Source organism: Lissotriton vulgaris, chromosome 10 (assembly GCF_964263255.1).
Source record: "Lissotriton vulgaris chromosome 10, aLisVul1.2, whole genome shotgun sequence".
NCBI classification, from domain to species: Eukaryota; Metazoa; Chordata; class Amphibia; order Caudata; family Salamandridae; genus Lissotriton; species Lissotriton vulgaris.
In genome coordinates, this window is record NC_141698.1 from 878,525,078 (window position 1) to 878,545,071 (window position 19,994).

General features: G+C 44.0%; 1 protein-coding gene across 1 annotated transcript in view; it reads right to left on the reverse strand.

The window, feature by feature from the left end:
• The window catches only part of DUS3L (dihydrouridine synthase 3 like), a 169,718-nt gene that overhangs the window by 27,104 nt on the left and 122,620 nt on the right, over positions 1 to 19,994 (reverse strand). Inside the window, exons 7-10 of the mRNA XM_086941835.1 lie at positions 13,511 to 13,627; positions 11,181 to 11,246; positions 10,979 to 11,089; positions 10,747 to 10,843 (exon numbers count right to left, since the gene is read on the reverse strand). Of these exons, the coding sequence (XP_086797961.1) occupies positions 10,747 to 10,843; positions 10,979 to 11,089; positions 11,181 to 11,246; positions 13,511 to 13,627 (391 nt within the window). The remainder of the gene's footprint in view (positions 1 to 10,746; positions 10,844 to 10,978; positions 11,090 to 11,180; positions 11,247 to 13,510; positions 13,628 to 19,994) is intronic.

Genomic DNA, 19,994 nt, shown 5'->3' on the forward strand with positions numbered 1-19,994 from the left:
ATGGTCACATGCTTGAATCAGATTAGTAAGCAGAACATTCCAATGAAAATAAATCTAAGAAAGTGGGAAGCAGGTGCCCCTTCACTGAATTGGTGCACACAGGACAGCATGTGTAACCGGAGAGTCTGCTTCTGCATTCAAATCAAGGCAGTAGCTTTGTCAACATGTGTCTGCTCATCCACATAGCTGCAAGCCAAATGTCATGCCAAGGCACATAAGCGCAGAGTGCCACAGACGTAGCCATATTCCTGGTGGAAAATGCTCTCATGTTTCCCTGAAGTGTATGCTTCGTGTTGTTGTGCCAGAAGGTGAGAGCCAATGTGCAATGGCCAATATGCAATTCCATGTGGACAAGGGTCAGCCTCTCCTTGGGTGGCGGAAGGCTATAAACAGTTGCTAAGAAGATCGAGTATCTTTTGTCTTGTTCATATAAAACGTGAGGCACCTGCACTCATCCAGGGAGTGTAATGACCTTTCTGCTGAGGTGGTGGGATTTGGGAAATAGAACCACAGAATGACAGGCTCATTCTGTTAGAAATCAGTAGGAACCCTATGTAAAATCTTCAGGATTGGTCTGTAAGATGACTTTTGATTCAGTAATGCAAAGAAAGAGTTCTTTCACTGTACACATTTCTCCAACTCTACATGCTGACGTCAGTAACAAGAGAAGTGCTGCCCTCCATGAAATGAATTTTAGATATGCTCAGTGGATCCAATGGCGGCACATTGAGCTGGTTCAGGATAGTATTAAGATCCCAGAGTACTGGTGGGCGCTCCACAGGAGGAAGGGCTCTGAAATGTCCCTTCATAAATTGTTTTATTATTCTCTGTAAGAAAAAAGTGAGTAGAAAAGTCTTCTTTTTTTCAATAGTGTGAGATTGCTGGCAGATGGATTTGACTTGATGAGTATTTAAGCCCACTCTTGGTTAGGGTCAGAAAATATGGAAGTATTTGGTAATGTGTTCTTGTCTCTAGGTAGAATCCTTTGGTTCTGCACCAAACAAAGAAACGCTTCCACTTGGCGCCAACTATTATGGCATAGAGCAATCTCTCTGCTTCCAAGCTGAGTGGTCGCTCCCTGCTCCCTGCTGCTGAGGTATCGTTTCTGCAGCGCTTACGCTCTAACTTGGTCTGCGTTTAACAATTACTGCCTGCTGTGTGCCCTCATTACCGCTGCTTGCTGGAACTGCCGCTTTGCCCATTTAATAACTGAATTTACCGACTTGCCCATTTAAAGTGCGTTTCTGCTAGCGTGACTCTGTTGCTCATTGTGTTTTCATCTCGCCGCTTTATCTCATTAGCATTCGTTTCCCCCCTAGCGCTCCTGCCGCCCTGACCCCTCCACCTCCATTTTGTTGTTGTTGTCGTCGTCCTTTGCCCGCCCCGCCTCCCAGCTGAAGCGCCCTCGCCCCTCCCCCCCACCATCCATTTATGGCCAATGCCCCCACGCGCAGCGTCCACGCGCTTCGTACACGCCGAAGGTGCGCCAAAGGTAAGCCCGTCTACGCCCGTCCGCGCCTGGACCGCGCCCAGCGCCAGACCCCCTGCCCCTTGCGCTGCCCAGCCCCCCCGCGCTACCTACGATGCCGCCACCCTCCTAGCCCTTAACCCCGGTCGCGCCCCCAACTGCGTCCAAGCCGCTCCTGGACGCATCCATGGACCGTTCTCTTGCCTCTCCTGCAAATTTAGCGGCACTGACAACATCTCCGCTGCGACCACAACACAGATTACCGACCCCAACCACCTAGAATGCATCCTTCTCAACACCCGCTCGGTCCACAGGCACGCCATTGACCTTTGGAACCTACTAGACACCATCTCTCCTGACGTCGCCTTCCTAACGGAAACATGGATGAACGCTTCCTCCGCCCCTGACATCGCCATCGCTATCCCTGATGACTATAAGATCACACGCAAGGACTGCACCGACCATACAGGAGGAGGAATCGCTATCGTCCATAAGAAATCAATCCGCATCTCAACCAGCTCTGACGACAACCTCGCTAACTCCGAACACCTTCACTTCCAGATCCACATCGACCCCAAAACCACACTCCGAGGCACCCTCCTCTACAGACCACCAGGACCCCGCGCAAAATTCAGTGAAGACATCACGGACTTCATCACCCCACACGCGCTCCCCTCCAAAGACTACATCCTTCTGGGAGACCTCAACTTTCACCTTGAAAAGATCAACGACCGCAACACCGCCACCCTCTTGGACAACCTCGACAACCTCGGACTTAAACAACTGGTCACTTCACCCACCCACATCGCAGGTCACACACTCGACCCCATCTTCACCTCTAGCAACCATGTCTCCTTCAGCCACACTACGAATCTCCTCTGGACTGACCACAGCTGCGTTCACTTCACCTACAACAAGCCGAAACCCACCATCCACCTCCAACCAACTCTACAAAGAAACTGGAACAAGATCACCACCGACCAGATCTCCACATCACTCCTTCAAACCTCCCCAGCCCTCTCTTCTAACGCCAACGAAGCCGCCTCCAACCTCACCCTCTGGCTATCCAACACCGCCGACACCTTAGCACCACTGAAAAAACGTCAACACAAACCTGGCATCAAGAAGGCCTCATGGTTCAACGATGACCTCAAGAATTCCAAGAAACTGTGCCGCTCCCTTGAAAAGGCCTGGAAAAAAGACCCATCCACCAACACCAAAGACGCCTTCAAAAGCGCCATCCGTACTCACCACCAACTGATCCGAAAAGCCAAGAAAACAGCATTCAAGGATCGACTTGACAACAACGCCCACAACAGCAAGGAACTTTTCAACATCGTCAAGGAATTTTCCAACCCCTCGGCCAACTCCAACGACATCACCCCCTCTCAAACCCTCTGCGATTCCCTAGCCTCTTTTTTCCACAACAAGATTGCTGACATCCACAACAGCTTTGACAACCAACCCGGAAGCCAACCCACCCTACCATCAGCCGACCATCTTCCCCTCGTTAACACCCTTAACGCCTGGAACCCAATCTCCACTGAGAACACCATCCGCCTGATGAATTCCATCCACTCTGGATCCCCCACAGACCCATGCCCTCACCACATCTTCAACAAAGCAGACTCCGTCATAGCTCCGCACCTCCGAGACGTCATCAACTGTTCCTTCAACTCCGCTACCTTCCCAGAAGACTGGAAACACGCTGAACTCACCGCCCTTCTGAAAAAACCAACAGCAGACCCCACCGAACTCAAAAACTACCGACCCATCTCGCTTCTTCCATTCCCGGCCAAAGTCATCGAGAAAGCTGTCAACAACCAGCTCGCCGCCTTCCTCGAAGCCAACAAATCACTCGACCCCTCACAATCTGGCTTCCGAGCCAAACACAGCACTGAGACCGCCCTCATCGCAGCAACAGACGACATTCGAACTCTACTGGACAATGGAGACACAGTCGCCCTCATCCTCCTCGACCTCTCTGCAGCCTTCGACACAGTCTGCCACAGCACCCTTTTACAACGCCTCAGAAACATCGGAATCCAAGGAAAGGCACTGGAATGGATCACCTCGTTCCTCACCGGAAGAACCCAGAGAGTCCGCCTCCCACCATTCAAGTCCGAAGCCTCTGAAATCATCTGCGGCGTACCACAAGGATCCTCACTCAGTCCCACCCTCTTCAACGTATACATGAGCCCCCTCGCAGCCATCGCCCGCCAACACAACCTCAACATCATCTCTTACGCGGATGACACTCAACTGATCCTATCTCTCACCAAGGACCCCAGCACCGCCAAAACTAACCTACACGAAGGAATGAAAGAAGTCGCCGAATGGATGAAACAAAGCCGTCTGAAACTGAACTCAGACAAAACAGAAGTCCTCATCTTAGGTAAATCCCCCTCTGCATGGGACGACTCCTGGTGGCCGGAAGCCCTCGGAAATGCACCCATCCCGACAGACCACGCACGGAACCTTGGCGTCATCCTGGATTCTTCACTCTCTATGAACAGACAAGTCAGCGCCGTATCCTCTTCCTGCTTTAACATTCTTCGCATGCTCAGAAAAACTTTTCGCTGGATCCCCACCGAAACAAGGAAAACAGTCACCCATGCCCTGGTCACGAGCCGACTGGACTACGGAAACACCCTCTACGCAGGTACCACCGCTAAACTCCAGAAGAAACTACAACGAATCCAAAACGCCTCAGCCAGGCTCATATTAGACATCCCACGCAACGAACACATCTCTGGTCACCTCAAAGACCTCCACTGGCTACCCGTCAATAAGAGGATTACTTTCCGTCTGCTTACCCACGCACACAAATCACTCTACGACATCGGACCAGATTGCCTCAACTCTCGACTGTCCTTCTACACCCCCTCCCGCCAACTTCGCTCTTCCAGCCAAGCCCTCGCCACTGTACCTCGCATCAACAAGACCACCATGGGAGGCAGATCCTTTTCATACCTGGCTGCCAGAACATGGAACTCACTCCCCGCTTACCTTCGCCTCACCCAGAATCACCTAGCGTTCAGAAAACAGCTTAAAACGTGGATTTTTGACAAATAATCATCCTCCCCTTCCTAAGCGCCTTGAAACCCTCTGGGTATGTAGTGCGCTATATAAATTTTATGACTTGACTTGACTTGACTCTGTCTGACGAAGGGTGGAAAGGAAGCACTACGCTGAGATTCGTCAGGAACTGCCTACATACTAGTGCTTGTTTTAGCCATTTTGTAACTCGGACCATATCGTCCCACTTGCAGTGAACTTGATTGCATCGGCGGTCCAGTGCATACTGGAAATGTTCTTGTCAGGAGTCTGCAATCGGGGATAAGACCTATGCATGATGACATCATGCACAGCAGATGTGTACCCTCTCACTGTGAGCAGCTGTTTGATGCAGAATGCTCATACTTTGAACCAAAGATTTACTAGCCTTTCTGCTGAGGGGAAATCTTCTCCTAGTTGCATATCTAGCATCACTCCTAAGAACTGAAACTTTGTTTGAAGTTTTGTGGCGGACTTGTCGGTGTTCAGTGTCCTATTCTGTGGAAAAAAGTGATGCAGACGGTTGTAGAAGCCTATGACTCTATCCTTGATGGGACCTTGATAAGCCAATCGTCCAAGTACAGGTACACCTGGTGACCACAGCCTAAATTATCACTGTTTCTGCCATCTTCAATCAGGAGGCGCTGGTGAAGGTGTGACCGGGTCCTTAGATCTGCCCTGTGCTGCAGACATGATAGGAGTTTGGTTTGGGATGACCAATAAGGCAGGTTAGGGCTGTGTCTCCAAACGAAGCACTGACACTGTTGCTGGTGTTTTCATCAAATTCATGACCCTAGTATAGGTATTGACCTAATATCTTTATGGTTATGTTCCTTGAAGTCATACAGTAAGCATTAATGTTCTAAGGGCACCAGGAGATGACATCTGTAGCTGCTCTCTCCATTAACAAATGAAAAGGGTTTTTTTTATAAGTAGGTAAATCTGGCTGGACAGAAGTACCGTCTTCCATCTGGCATCTGACTCATGCTAGATGGAAGACGGTACTTCGGCCCGTCTCCCCCCATTTGAATCAGTTTCGCGCACAAACAGTGGCAAAGAATTCTCTACTTCTTCAAGGCAAAGACTTCCTTGACCTTTAGAGGTGGTGACTCAACCATCCATACCTTCAAGGCCAGCATTCTTTGGGCCGTCCTACGGCTGTCATCTTGAGGCGACACCGCCCGCCCCGTCCTGAGGAAGACCCGTTGTGACCACCCACTGGGGCACCGCTAGGGTCGAAACGTCGACGTACATCTAAGCTCAGAGATTGCAGGATTCCTTAAGACTAAGGATAGGATTCGCTGTATCATTAAACCTCTGACCTCCCAAAATGTACATATGCCAAATTGTACATATGCCTGCACTGTATATATTGTTCACATTTTTTAGCACAATAATCACGTGTCACTTCACTTGTCACCTATGTGTAAATTCCCTGTTGACAGCATCTATTTTTTCTTTGTTTACTTTGGATATCATTGAATGATGCAATTCGGATAAAAGTAACATTTGAAATGTATTGTCTCACTCTCAATCCCTTTGAACCTTTTCTAATGGATAATCTGTACAATAAGTGACGACAGTGAGTTACTTCCCTTGCAGTCATTGTGTAGAGGTTGTTTCTGTTTTTCGCCATCCTTGAGGAAGTACTTGGTGGAGCACTTTTCACTGAAAGATCCCCACTTGATGGAGCATCGGCCTTAGAATGAGATAATTTTTTCTTTACAAGGACATATAGTGCCAACATCCTCTCTCTATCCTTCAGAGTCTTTGAATGGAAGGTGCTGCAAATGTCACAGCATCAAGGATTGTACAATGGATAAAAGGCTACAAGTGCATTATTCATGTGGGTCATCAGTGTAGATTGTCTACTGAGCACAGATAGAGCAGGATTTAAAAAGCTTTTTGTCTCTTTCAGCCAGGATGACCGAGGACAGAATTCCTGGTCCCGATAAGTGGAAATAAGCCAAAAAGTTACTCCCAAAACAACTCACAATTCACTGAGGATGGTGCTGTAGAAGCTCCAGGGTATACCACAAAGTATCAGAAAAAGATAAATGAAAGGTTAGAGCACAGCTTTTCACAGGAACTCTCTCACGCGATATGTGGCAGAAATCTGAGCTATGGGGAGTAACAGAGCTTGCATTTCCACCTCATTTGCTGAAGTTGAGATTGCTTCAAATGAGGTGGAAGTACAACTAAACAAACAACAATGTTTTGACCTATGATCGATCACTGTTTACTACTATTCAAGATTACCAAGGATTGCCAGCCTGACAATGGGAAACAATTCAAGCGTGTGCATATGAAAGATCCAATGTTGGAGAACTGGACCTGGTATTTCATGAAAGAGGGAGACAGTGCAGATTGTCATGATAAGGTTCACCAAAATGCAATATGATAGTACATTTAAAGCCTTTGGAGCAAGTACTAGTATGCTGCAGACTTGGGTCGCCTATTTTAAACAAACTGATTTTGAGCAAATCATACTATATGCACATATTGGTATTTATAAAGCAAGAACGAAGGAAGGGTGCAACGGAGCGCTGCACAGTATGTGGGAGGCTATCAGGATTGTGCCCATGCAGTGGGAATTACATCATTAGAATTCATCCCTTCGCCTCTGTCCACCAACCTGGAATTCAGGGCAATTTGAAACAGATTTAATGGAAGAAATAAACACCAAAGGCACATTCTCAGGATCACAGTATGGATTCCTTTCACACACTCAGGGATGTTTAACGGCAGGTGACCGCACTCAGTCGCTGTAGCTCCACAGCTGAACGTGCCACTGAAGCTGCATTGCGTCCCACAGCAACGCATGGTAGGAAGCGGGAAAGACCACTGGAAAACAGAATATTGGCTACAAATTGTAAATGTGTGTTAGATAAGTAGGTTTTTTCTGTTGTAAAAATGCATGTAAAGATGCGAAATGGAAAAAAATGGAAAACAACAAACTGTTAGTTTGCAAGTTAATTTGGAAACTAAGCGATTTTCCCAGCTGTTGTAAGGAGATACATGAATGCGTCGTCGGCAGCCAGTGCTTATGCTTTAAAGAGTTCTGGGGTATCGTAGTAACGGACAACATTAAACCCTCAACGCTGTATTTTTGTAAATGACCCAGCTTGAAGCATCTGTGTAACGTTTTCTAATCCAGGTAAAAAAAATATTCCGTGCTCTGCTGGAACGGTGGGCACAGACTTGCAAAAATGTGCAAGAGTGTTGCTAAAGATTGAGGAAACATTCCCTCTTTTTAGCTGATTTTTCAATGTATTTAGCTCCCTACAAAGCTGATTCAAGCTCAGTTGGCCTACATGGATAGCTAGACTACAAGAACACACTAAACTAAAATCCAAGCACCTGCAATGTTCCTGGATGAGCGTTCTGCCTTCTGCACACCCTATGCTGAATGTCAGCATTCAATCTAAAAAGGAAAATATAATGAAAAACAATCTTAAATGCAGACACTAACTTACGCGTTTCTATGACTGATAGATGCAAACCAGTTATTGATGATTAGCTACATATCTATGAAACCCAATCCTGTAGCCTCTTACCTATAATGCTTAATTAACCGTATAACCTAGCTGTTCTCTTCCTATAGATTCCCCCTGGTATATGTGGCAGCAGCACTGTAATGGACAAATATTTTTTCAATCTTTTCAAAGGTTTATGGGACACGCCAGTGTTTTCCTTCAGCATAACTGCTAAAAATCAGGATTTTCGTAGAATAAAAAATAACTGCACACCTTACACCTACTGCTACTGACTTTCCATAGTCCCATAAAAGGGGACTATGATATTGCTGCACGCTGTAATATCATGTTGGATCCTGATATTGCTGCACGCTGTAATATCATGTTGGATCCTGATATTGCTGCACGCTGTAATATCATGTTGGATCCTGATATTGCTGCACGCTGTAATATCATGTTGGATCCTGATATTGCTGCACGCTGTAATATCATGTTGGACCCTGATATTGCTGCACGCTGTAATATCATGTTGGATCCTGATATTGCTGCACGCTGTAATATCATGTTGGATCCTGATATTGCTGCACGCTGTAATATCATGTTGGATCCTGATATTGCTGCACGCTGTAATATCATGTTGGATCCTGATATTGCTGCACGCTGTAATATCATGTTGGATCCTGATATTGCTGTACGCTGTAATATCATGTTGGATCCTGATATTGCTGCACGCTGTAATATCATGTTGGATCCTGATATTGCTGCACGCTGTAATATCATGTTGGATCCTGATATTGCTGCACGCTGTAATATCATGTTGGATCCTGATATTGCTGTACGCTGTAATATCATGTTGGATCCTGATATTGCTGTACGCTGTAATATCATGTTGGATCCTGATATTGCTGCACGCTGTAATATGTTGGATCCTGATATTGCTGCACGCTGTAATATGTTGGATCCTGATATTGCTGCACGCTGTAATATCATGTTGGATCCTGATATTGCTGCACGCTGTAATATCATGTTGGATCCTGATATTGCTGTACGCTGTAATATCATGTTGGATCCTGATATTGCTGCACGCTGTAATATCATGTTGGATCCTGATATTGCTGCACGCTGTAATATCATGTTGGATCCTGATATTGCTGTACGCTGTAATATCATGTTGGATCCTGATATTGCTGTACGCTGTAATATCATGTTGGATCCTGATATTGCTGTACGCTGTAATATCATGTTGGATCCTGATATTGCTGCACGCTGTAATATGTTGGATCCTGATATTGCTGCACGCTGTAATATGTTGGATCCTGATATTGCTGCACGCTGTAATATCATGTTGGATCCTGATATTGCTGCACGCTGTAATATCATGTTGGATCCTGATATTGCTGCACGCTGTAATATCATGTTGGATCCTGATATTGCTGCACGCTGTAATATCATGTTGGATCCTGATATTGCTGCACGCTGTAATATGTTGGATCCTGATATTGCTGCACGCTGTAATATCATGTTGGATCCTGATATTGCTGCACGCTGTAATATCATGTTGGATCCTGATATTGCTGCACGCTGTAATATCATGTTGGATCCTGATATTGCTGCACGCTGTAATATCATGTTGGATCCTGATATTGCTGTACGCTGTAATATCATGTTGGATCCTGATATTGCTGCACGCTGTAATATGTTGGATCCTGATATTGCTGTACGCTGTAATATCATGTTGGATCCTGATATTGCTGCACGCTGTAATATCATGTTGGATCCTGATATTGCTGCACGCTGTAATATCATGTTGGATCCTGATATTGCTGTACGCTGTAATATCATGTTGGATCCTGATATTGCTGTACGCTGTAATATGTTGGATCCTGATATTGCTGCACGCTGTAATATCATGTTGGATCCTGATATTGCTGCACGCTGTAATATCATGTTGGATCCTGATATTGCTGCACGCTGTAATATCATGTTGGATCCTGATATTGCTGCACGCTGTAATATCATGTTGGATCCTGATATTGCTGCACGCTGTAATATCATGTTGGATCCTGATATTGCTGCACGCTGTAATATCATGTTGGATCCTGATATTGCTGCACGCTGTAATATCATGTTGGATCCTGATATTGCTGTACGCTGTAATATCATGTTGGATCCTGATATTGCTGCACGCTGTAATATCATGTTGGATCCTGATATTGCTGTACGCTGTAATATCATGTTGGATCCTGATATTGCTGTACGCTGTAATATCATGTTGGATCCTGATATTGCTGTACGCTGTAATATGTTGGATCCTGGAGAAAAATCCTACAACTCAAACCTGGATAATTGTGTCTCAGGAGAAGGGCCCAGAATACTGGAATGACTTGCAGGAATAAGACGAGTACACCTATTTTCCCACGTTATTCCTCATAGCTTGGAATCCTTTGGTAAAACTAGAACTCATAATTTAATATACCACCAGTATCGGTAATACCACCTGCCGTTTTACCACCCTGAAAATACCATGGGGCTAAAAGTTAAAAGGATAACTGTGTATTGTTCAAGGTGCGTTCTTACCTGTGCAAAAGTACCAGAAAGTGGGAACATATTCCCCAAAAGGAGCATGAAGATATGTTCCCCGAAAGGAGGATGAAGATATGTTCCCCGAAAGGAGGATGAAGATAAGCAGTTTGCTTTACAATAGTAATGATCATTTAGTAGGGGAAGCAAATGGAGATAACATACCAAACAAAGGCACAGGGCTGGCTAAAGCAGCGCAGCGGTTGATGTATTCCCAGTCCGCAAGTTTTGTGTAACGCTGTTCTTTTGATCTCCCGTGAAGCTAAAAAACAAAACAATGTGACACCTTCTCAAAAGAACATCTTCATTCTTTCAATCATCATAAAAGCCCTGCTCCAAAAAAGAAGGGTTCACTGATAATGTCTTACAAAGATACCAGTTGTAGATGGGTACATACCGTTATTAATGAAACTCCCCAGTGTTTCAAATTTGGAATCAATTTATGAGCTAGATTGGCGTTTTCTTGCACCCCAGTTCTGATTTTTACAGTCAAAGGAACATCGAGTACCTTTCATAACAGAATAAGAAATGCTTCAATGAGGACATTAATAGTACAAAAAAGGCCCCATCCATAAAAAATAAAAAAAAGATTTACTTACGGAATTCATTCCTTTCACTATTTGTTCAAATTTTCTGGAGCGACTCATCAGGGCACAGCCACCTCCCTTGTATAAAAAAAATGACAATAAAAAAGTGAAAACCTACTTGAGACTTTGGTAATTAGCAGGTCTTCTCAACCGTGCAATTAAACGAAAGCTAGACATGTAGAAAACCTGGGTCCTCCAGCACTTCCCTTAAGACTGCGCAATTGTTCTCCTTGAAGTGGGTGGAGTCTAAATGGTAGAGAGTGTAGCGGGTTGTGTCCACCTTAATACACACGCATCCACATACACAGAGAGGTGACATCACTGTTAAAGGGGGAGTGCGCAGTGTAAAATGCTTATATTTATTCATCCATCCATCCATCCATAACATTGACCCACTTGACAAAATACCCAACGTCTGTCCCGCTTGGCCGCCTCTAAATAACCTTTAGAACATCGAGCGCTGAAGCAGTATAAGAAGGAGCAGGATGTACTGTGATGAGGGTTAGATACTTTTAAGAGTTTTACAACATGGGTAAATCCAGCGACCCAAACAGTGAAGAAAAGTTTTGCCAGGCACTATTTCAACTCACGGAGCACTGCCCTGCTGAGCCATGTAAGATGAGCGATAGTCTATCTCAGGTGTGTCCAACTTAGGTGTAAGAGGACCAGATCCATTCTAGAGCTTCAGGGTCTTTATACAATGTTATGTTATGTTATATTGAATTTGTAGCGCGCACTGTCACTCTAGAGTGTCCTGGCGCGGAGGAGAGCTGTGCTAGAGGCGAGATTAGATGTCTTGCAGAACACATGTGTCTTTAGATGCTTTTTAAAGAGTTGAAACTCATGAATACGTTGGAGATCAGGAGGGAGCGCATTCCAAGCATTAGCAGCTTTGACAGAGAGATTATACATGTATAAAGAATCTAAATGGAAATAATATAAAAAGTTAGTGGGTAGTCTGAACATCTGGAGTGGAAAAGGCCCTTCAGGTCCCATGTTGGACACCTTGGGTCTCACCCATTCAGGCTGTTTTTAAATCAATGTTATAGTTTGGATAATTAATGCAGCAAACAAAACCAATGTTGTCTCTTCATATATTCTGCCTGTCCCTTAGTCATTTGATTGGTCAACCTAGCCAGCGTCAGCAAATTCTTAAGAGAGATTGTGATCCAGGTCTGAAGGATACCTTCACCCACGCTGTTGCCTTCAAGGCTTTGCTCTGGCTGATCATCAATTTTTAAGAAAACAAAATGGACATTTGCTTGTGTAGCAGTCCCCTGCTTCTCTTGTCATTAACATTTTCCTCTTTTTTTTCCTGGAATGCTAAAATAAAAGGACAGTGTCCGTCTGCATCACTGGCATAATGGAGGCTGACACTCTGGACCCGACTACCAGCTTAGGCGCTATTTATTGCCTCTGATAAATAATGATACCATGGAGAACGTTATTTATCAGGTGTGAGAAATTAACACCCATTACGAGTTCATTGGGAATGACATGCGGATTTTGAGGTTTAATGCACCAAAATCCACATGGTGAGGTAAATACCATACGTTTTCCCCTGTTAAATTTGAGCAGGTTTGACCTGCAAAAACTTAATAACGGTTGAGTGTTTTAACGCATCTGATAATTATATAAGATGTGTTAAATACCTTCAAACTCCTATGCGTAAACCGGCGTTCACGCACGAGTCGGAATATTATGAGGTACTCTTAATCAGACCATCTGTCTCCTGAGGATCAGTCAATGTGACTTCTTTATCCTACTTATAGGGGAATAGTTAAGGAGTTCTGAGGGGCATCCCAACAGCCTTACACTCATTGGAACTCTTAAATCAGCAGGTTACTATCAGCTTGCGAGTCTAATCCTTTTGGGATTAGTCAGAAGTCTACACTGCTGCTTCCTTTGCACAACGGTTGCACCAGGCAACTAAATTATCATCTAAAGACACAAAATGCTGAAAAACAAATAATGTTGATGCTTTCATTTGGTTAATCTTTCAAGCAACACTGACAGAACCCACATGTGCACATGCCCAAGAGTAGATTCCCCTTTGGTGGAGCGGAAGAGAACTAATCGAGACAACACTTATTGGGTGATTCTGGGCTATAGAGTAGATAGAATGGGGCAGGCAGAATTTTATAGAAAAAAGGAATCATTGTTTAGGTTCTGTTTACAGAGCGGCTGGATGTAAAGCTTACTCTAGAAATGGTGGAGGCTCTACTTGGGCAGACAGATGTCACTGAACCTCGGCTGCAAAGGCCCTGGTTTACTTTAAGAAGTTCAGGATCACTTTAGAAGTTATACATAAAAGTTACTGTATTTGGAAGAAAATGTTTTACCATGTTAAACACCAAGTCAATTGGGCAGCCAACATTGATATCCACAAAGTCCACATCAATGCTTTTGTTCAGCAGCTCAGCACATCTGGTCATGGTATCCGGAAAGGAGCCCTCTAGCTGCGAAAAAGTATAATATTCAGTAACAAAATCCAATAGGTGTAATGTTAGTCCTTACAAGAAATGATTTAAAAAGGGCAAAGCTTGGCTATAAAAAGGACATCAAACTGGCACAATGTAATGTAAATGTAAATGTATGTATACTTGTAAAGCGCACTATCACCTTTCAGGCATCCTGGTGCTGTATACCGCTGTGGAACCCTTCCTGGCTTTCCCTGTGAGATGCCCCCTACGGGGCACCCCCAAGGTGAAGCCAGGCATCCCAGCGCTTTTGGGGCCGTTGTGGAGATTAAGCAAGCTATTGCCCAGAGTTGCAGAGTGGGACCCATGATTAGAGTAGGCACCGAGGCGAGAATTATCGAGTCCGTGGACATTGAGCCCAAGACCCTGCCGCGTCGGTAATTGAACCCTGGTCAGACCTCTGCATCAGGGTCTGCCGCTTCTAACCAGTGAGCCACAATACCTACATTGTACTTGATGTGAGACATATGATCAAAGGAGAACGATCAAAGTATTAAAAATAGAATGAAAACAGTTACCCTAAAAGACTATCCTTTACGTTCATGACTATCAATTGTTTATACCTAAATGTTCGATATCTCCAGTACATAAAACGAGAACAGTAAAAATGACTGTCTGACTGAAAGCAGGAGACATTTCTACAGATTTATTGTTGACCATAACCAATATAGGAATCGAAATGAGCTCCCTGTACAACATGAATCCCATATGTACTTAAATGGAGCAAATAGACATGTTTTTCCTTGCTAATACTGCTTTGTCCATCACAAAAGGTTGCAAATTAAACCGATATTAAAAGGCCAATCATGCTGGATTTACTGCGGACATCCTAGAACAATTCAAATCTGCAAGACACCAACACAGTAGCAATGAACATTATTCGTAACAAAGTGATAGTCTGAAAACAGAAGCCAGGATACTCTACATTAATAGGTGAAGAACATTTATTCGTATAGGGTACCAACGCTTTGTATTCTTCTAATACAACGTAACTTTTTAAGAATGTGCTTATGGTACCTACGACCCTTCTTCTCGCACATGTCTGGATGGCACCAACAACAATTTACATTTTAGCCACACAATAAAGAAAAATAATTGCCAGGATAACAATATGATAGGCCACAATGGAACTTGGAGCATTAATCTGTAGAACATAGACGACCCACTGCTCAAACATTACAGTTTAATATTTCAAGTTAGAGCCATGCATTCCACTGTTAACAAGTGTACTAAAGAAATCTGAAAACCTTCTGTAACACATCAAAAGTTGGCACTGGATAAGGGAACCAAGGTAAAGACATTCTGAAGCGCGACCTCGACTAAACCGAAAATGGCCTTCGTAACAGAAGTAAATTAGTAATACTTAGCGGTAATATGCTTAGAATCGATAAATGGACTCTGGCAAAATGGGAGTCCTGATTAAACAGTTCTTAAGCCCAAAGCAACATCCTACATGCTAAACTCCCATGACAAGAATAAACAGTTCAGGTAGTGAAGAATTTCTTAATTCCAGTATCCACTTTGCAGTTGTGGATAGAAATAATCTGTAGAGAGGGAGTAATTGTTACCTTTAATGACCGCCACACACTGGCACTGCAAAGGATTGACAATCTGTACCCCCCCCCTTCTTTCCAACAGAAACAAGAGACTAAAAAAAAAATAAGCATTGGAATAGCCAATAGGTCTCGCCTTTGGGACCTTATAAGTGTTTAGCCAAAGGCTAGACCTATTGGCTATGCCAATGCTTGTTTTTTGCTCTAGCCCCACTCCCCTCCACCACTGACCCCGTCCCCACTGGTGCGGCCCTCGACCACAAACCACACTGTAAATTTGGCCCCTGAGAGAAAGTTTGTGAGTACCCATGCTGTAGACTAATGTAAATACAATAATAAAGGATATGCGAAAGAAGCAGTCCGTTAACACATGGTCCGAGGAGCAATACTTCTCATCAGCCTGGGCAAACAATATCCAGCCTAAACCTGGATCACGCAAAAATGGCAGCAGACCAAACGCCACATCAGTGCATGCTCACAGAAGAAATGCGGTGGACATGGATGCCAGTGCTTCCAGAAATGTTTACCCTGTCTTGTGTGGATGCTCTTTCGTGAGGAGTATCCTTTCTGATCAGTCTCCTTCTTGTTCATTCTTGTTCACTCCTCCCACTAATCATTAGTCATGAAAGGACTCCTTATGCAAACTCATACAACTCGAAAAACGAATCGATCCTTGTTCTTTGATGCCTAATGCCTAGTACATTCGCGATTAGAGCAAATGCAATGGAAACGGCTGCAGAAAAAACCGCTCATTAGCGTACACACTCCCTGGATAGTTATTAATCATCCGCCTATGCTCACAATAAGTGACCATGCCAACTAGGACTAGGACACAATAGCAGCAGCACACACGATTAGAGCATCTGCAAAAAAAGAAACCTGTTACTACATGCTCGTGGAGGAAACACTAATCGCCTGCACATGCTCCGAAACTGTTGAATGTGAATAGCCTCAGAGCATTTCCCTATCATTTTAGTGAGTCTTGTCAGTATGCTCCTTCATTAAGTATCAGTTTGTGATCGGTGCCTACGTCCTGCTCGAGCTCATTTACGCCTGGAATAAAGCAATTGGAATAAAGCAATGGCAATTAAAGCACTGTCTGGCCTAATGATAGAACTGATCCACCAATTTAAATGCCTGGAGGATGGTAAAGAAAGAATACAAACTGAAAGGAGAAAACGAACGATTTTTACAAGCCAAGATACGACTTTAGGAACTCTGCATGTGCAACCCCTAAGCAAGTCCAAGCCGCGAAAGTGTAAGTAATGGCCAGCGATGGGGAGAAAGAGATAAGAAAGGCAGATGGTGGATGCGCACCTGCACGCAAGCTTGAGGCCTACAAAAGCTTGTGAGTAGCATTTTGAAAACCCCCTTACTAAAAGTCGAGCAAGCAGCACATGCGCTTCTCTAGGCTCGACCTAACAAGGAAGGCAAAGCTAGTTGGTGATAGTTAACGACCGGCTGACACCAACTTAAACTGAACACTTAATCATCAACGCATCTCGTCTTATCCTAATAAAATTCTGCAATACAGTATTCTAGGGATTGTAGGATAAAGAGATAAGTTTAGAACCTTAATCTATTTTGGCTAATGTAATAGCACAGTTTAAGATAAATACAGCATTTTCCATGGTTCTGAAGGAAATCTCTACTGAATCTGCATTAAAATAAACAGACCATTACACACAGATAATTAATGTTTCAATTTTGGCATGACACTCTCCTAGAAGCTTGCTCAGAAAGTCTCTACAGAAGCACAGATTGTGCAAAAATTACGCAAGAATTAAATGGTAAATTCTGTTGCGGAGTAAAACACTCCGCAGGGGAATCTTTTTCTGCATTGTAGAAGACCATGTGCGTTAGACAAAGTGTTTTGAACAGAACTCTTTTTTTAAAAAGGAAGACAGCCAAGATGACCTCTTGCCAGGCTTGCGTAATCAAATTTATGTACATATCAACTGGAACTGTGAATTTGCGAATGTTCAGAGGCTTTACCACTGAGGATTCTGACAGACCCAGGCAGAGGAAACTGTAAGAAGTCCTCAAGAGGACAGAAGCAGAGTGGATTTTGCAAGTAAGGAGGTATATGTTAAAATATTTTACTAAAGAGCTAGACTGAAAATGTAGAAACATGTTGAGGTGACAGCACTATTTTGGGGTTTTAATGAAAATATATTCATCCAATGTGACTCCTTGTTTTTACTTTGCTTGGAGGGGAAGGTCTTCTCCTACCTTCAGAGGCCAAAGGGACGGATGCCATTGCTCAATATTGTTTCCAATCAATAAAATATCATTCTTGTTGGAAGTAAGTTTGAGGAAGTTGTGCGATATCTCAAAGTTAAGTTCTAAAACACAGGAAGTGTGAGGGTCCTGGTAGTAGAGGCACATAATCAGGTTTGTATCATCTGCATAAACGATTGCAAGGCATCCAACAGATCTGAATAAATGAGCTAAGGGAAGCACACAGAGATATACATCCGGGGGAGGGAGAGAGAGAGTGAGAGAGTGTGAGAGAGAGAGAGAGAGAGACGCTGTGACACTCCACCGGAGGTGGCTGAAGAAACAGATCAATAAAGTGAAATGGCCACTGTCTGAGTCAGTCCATTGAAAAAAGATGAGATTCAGGCAAGCACCGTCTTGATGCCATTAATTGATATGGGCAATACCAATAAAGGGTCTGGCTCATCCGCAGCAAGGCTGAGCACCTAATAACAAACAACTCAACTGATTGCCAATGCTGCTGTTTTTTTCAATAAAGTTTTCATCCATGTGAGCAACCTCAACACATGTGTAAGCTCATTAATTGCTTGTTTATTTTTAAGGGGTTATTTCATTTTTATAAAGAAAAATTACTTTTCATTTTATAACCATATATACAACACTTTTTATAACAATATCCCACAAATACAAACTGCATTGAATGTACATAACTTTGGGGATTGAAAAAGTGACATAATCCACTGAATGTTGTATTGTTTGGTTTATCATTGTACAATTTGGATATACATATTTTTGGTGTGTATGTGTATGGACGGAGTGTGTTTGAATTAATGTATGTGATGTGCTGCTGTCCTGTAAAATATTAGTTTTTTGTATTTGTGGGATAGTGTTATAAAATCAAAAGTAATTTTTCTTTATAAAAATGAAATAACCCCCTTAAAAATAAACAAGCAATAAATGAGCTTACACATGTGCTGAGGTTGCTCACATGGATGAAAACTTTATTGAAACAAGTCAAAATTACCTTTGTTCAAATGCACGCGCAGCATTGCATCCCCAGATGTTGCTCGGAAAAGATTTTTCGGCATGGCGTATGTTCAGCCCTCAGTTCCCTGCACAAGAGTAGCGGAAGAAAGGAGTGCTGCACTAAACTTTCCATGATAGCTAGACCTGCAGTGTGTTTAAGACATTAACAGGGTGTTCATGTAACATATGATGCTCTGCTGAATTTTACATCGCGGCTGGCATTGCATCGTATGTGTGACGTTAACGTGACATGTAAAACTGGTGAGCAATAGAAGGGAGCTGGTAAATGAATTATCAGGAATATGCTCCTGCTCCCAGGTTCATCTAATGGGCAACAATACTGGATGCGTCAAGTCGTGGTGCGGTAATGAAATACCCATTCCCGACACTGTGTAGCTGTAATATATAGTTATCACAGAGGTGATAGTGCAATCGGAAAATGGCTGTGAGGAAGACGGCCTCATGCTTTGTTAATATAGCGCTTTTATAGCCAACAATAGACTCATTCATTAGGGAGAAGAGGGGCTGCGCGGCAAAAAAAAAAAAGTATTGGGCAGGCTGGTGGCCTGAGAAGCGTCCGTGAAGCAGGGGGCGGGGAGCCAACCCTTTGATGTAGCTCACGGCCTGGCGGCCGTGAAAACAAGAAGCCATCAACACACGCGGTTATCGTGACTGTGCACAAATTCGGCCCAGCCAAGTAAACAGAGTCAGACAAGTCATTGGGCGACATTGCTCGTTTAGCTATAGAAAGTATTTCAAACATGCACCGTCTGCCTGTGTTAATGTTGCAGCCAATCAAACCCTAAACTCGTCATGAAGGTGGTTTCATAAACGCACAAACTTAAAATTTCGCTCACAGACACTGCTTGGAGCTGAATTCAACTGGCTCGGTGAAAGTCATTCTTTGAAGCTGAAACTCTTACCTCCGAAGTTAGCTTGAAAGTTGTAGTTAGCCATAATCAATTACAAAATGTAATCAAATTTGAAGAACGTAGGTGAAAGTACGGCCGGCCTGCCGCTCGATGTTGTTTGGGAGGAGGGAGGGGTGAAAGTGAAAGTACGGCCGGCCAGCCGTGGCAGTGAATAATTAGGGGAGGAGAGGCAGAGCGCACGCTGGGGGAAGCTTGTGGGAGGGAGGCTGGTGGCTTTGAAGTGCAGACCACAGCTTCAAATGCCTGTGGGAGGGAGGCTGGTGGCTTTGATGTGCATGCGCTTTTTGCCAATGCGCTTGCGCATTAAGCTTACTTTTCACGGGCACTGCATGGAATCGCCCGATAGTTAAACTCTGGATAAGCCCCTATATTCTCGCAAGATCAATGCGCAAGCGCATTGACAGGCGAGACCTAAAAAACAGCAGCATTGGCAATCAGTTGAGTTGTTTATTAATTGATAAGTCTCCATGGTCTAGGATGGTTTGGAATTCATTAGCTGTGATAGCAAGAGCCATTTCTGACTCATACCTGGACGGAAGCCAAGCTGTCAGGGATCCCAACAGCTGTGTCTTTTTAGGTAGTAAGCTAGATGCTTAGCAACAAGACGCTCAGTGA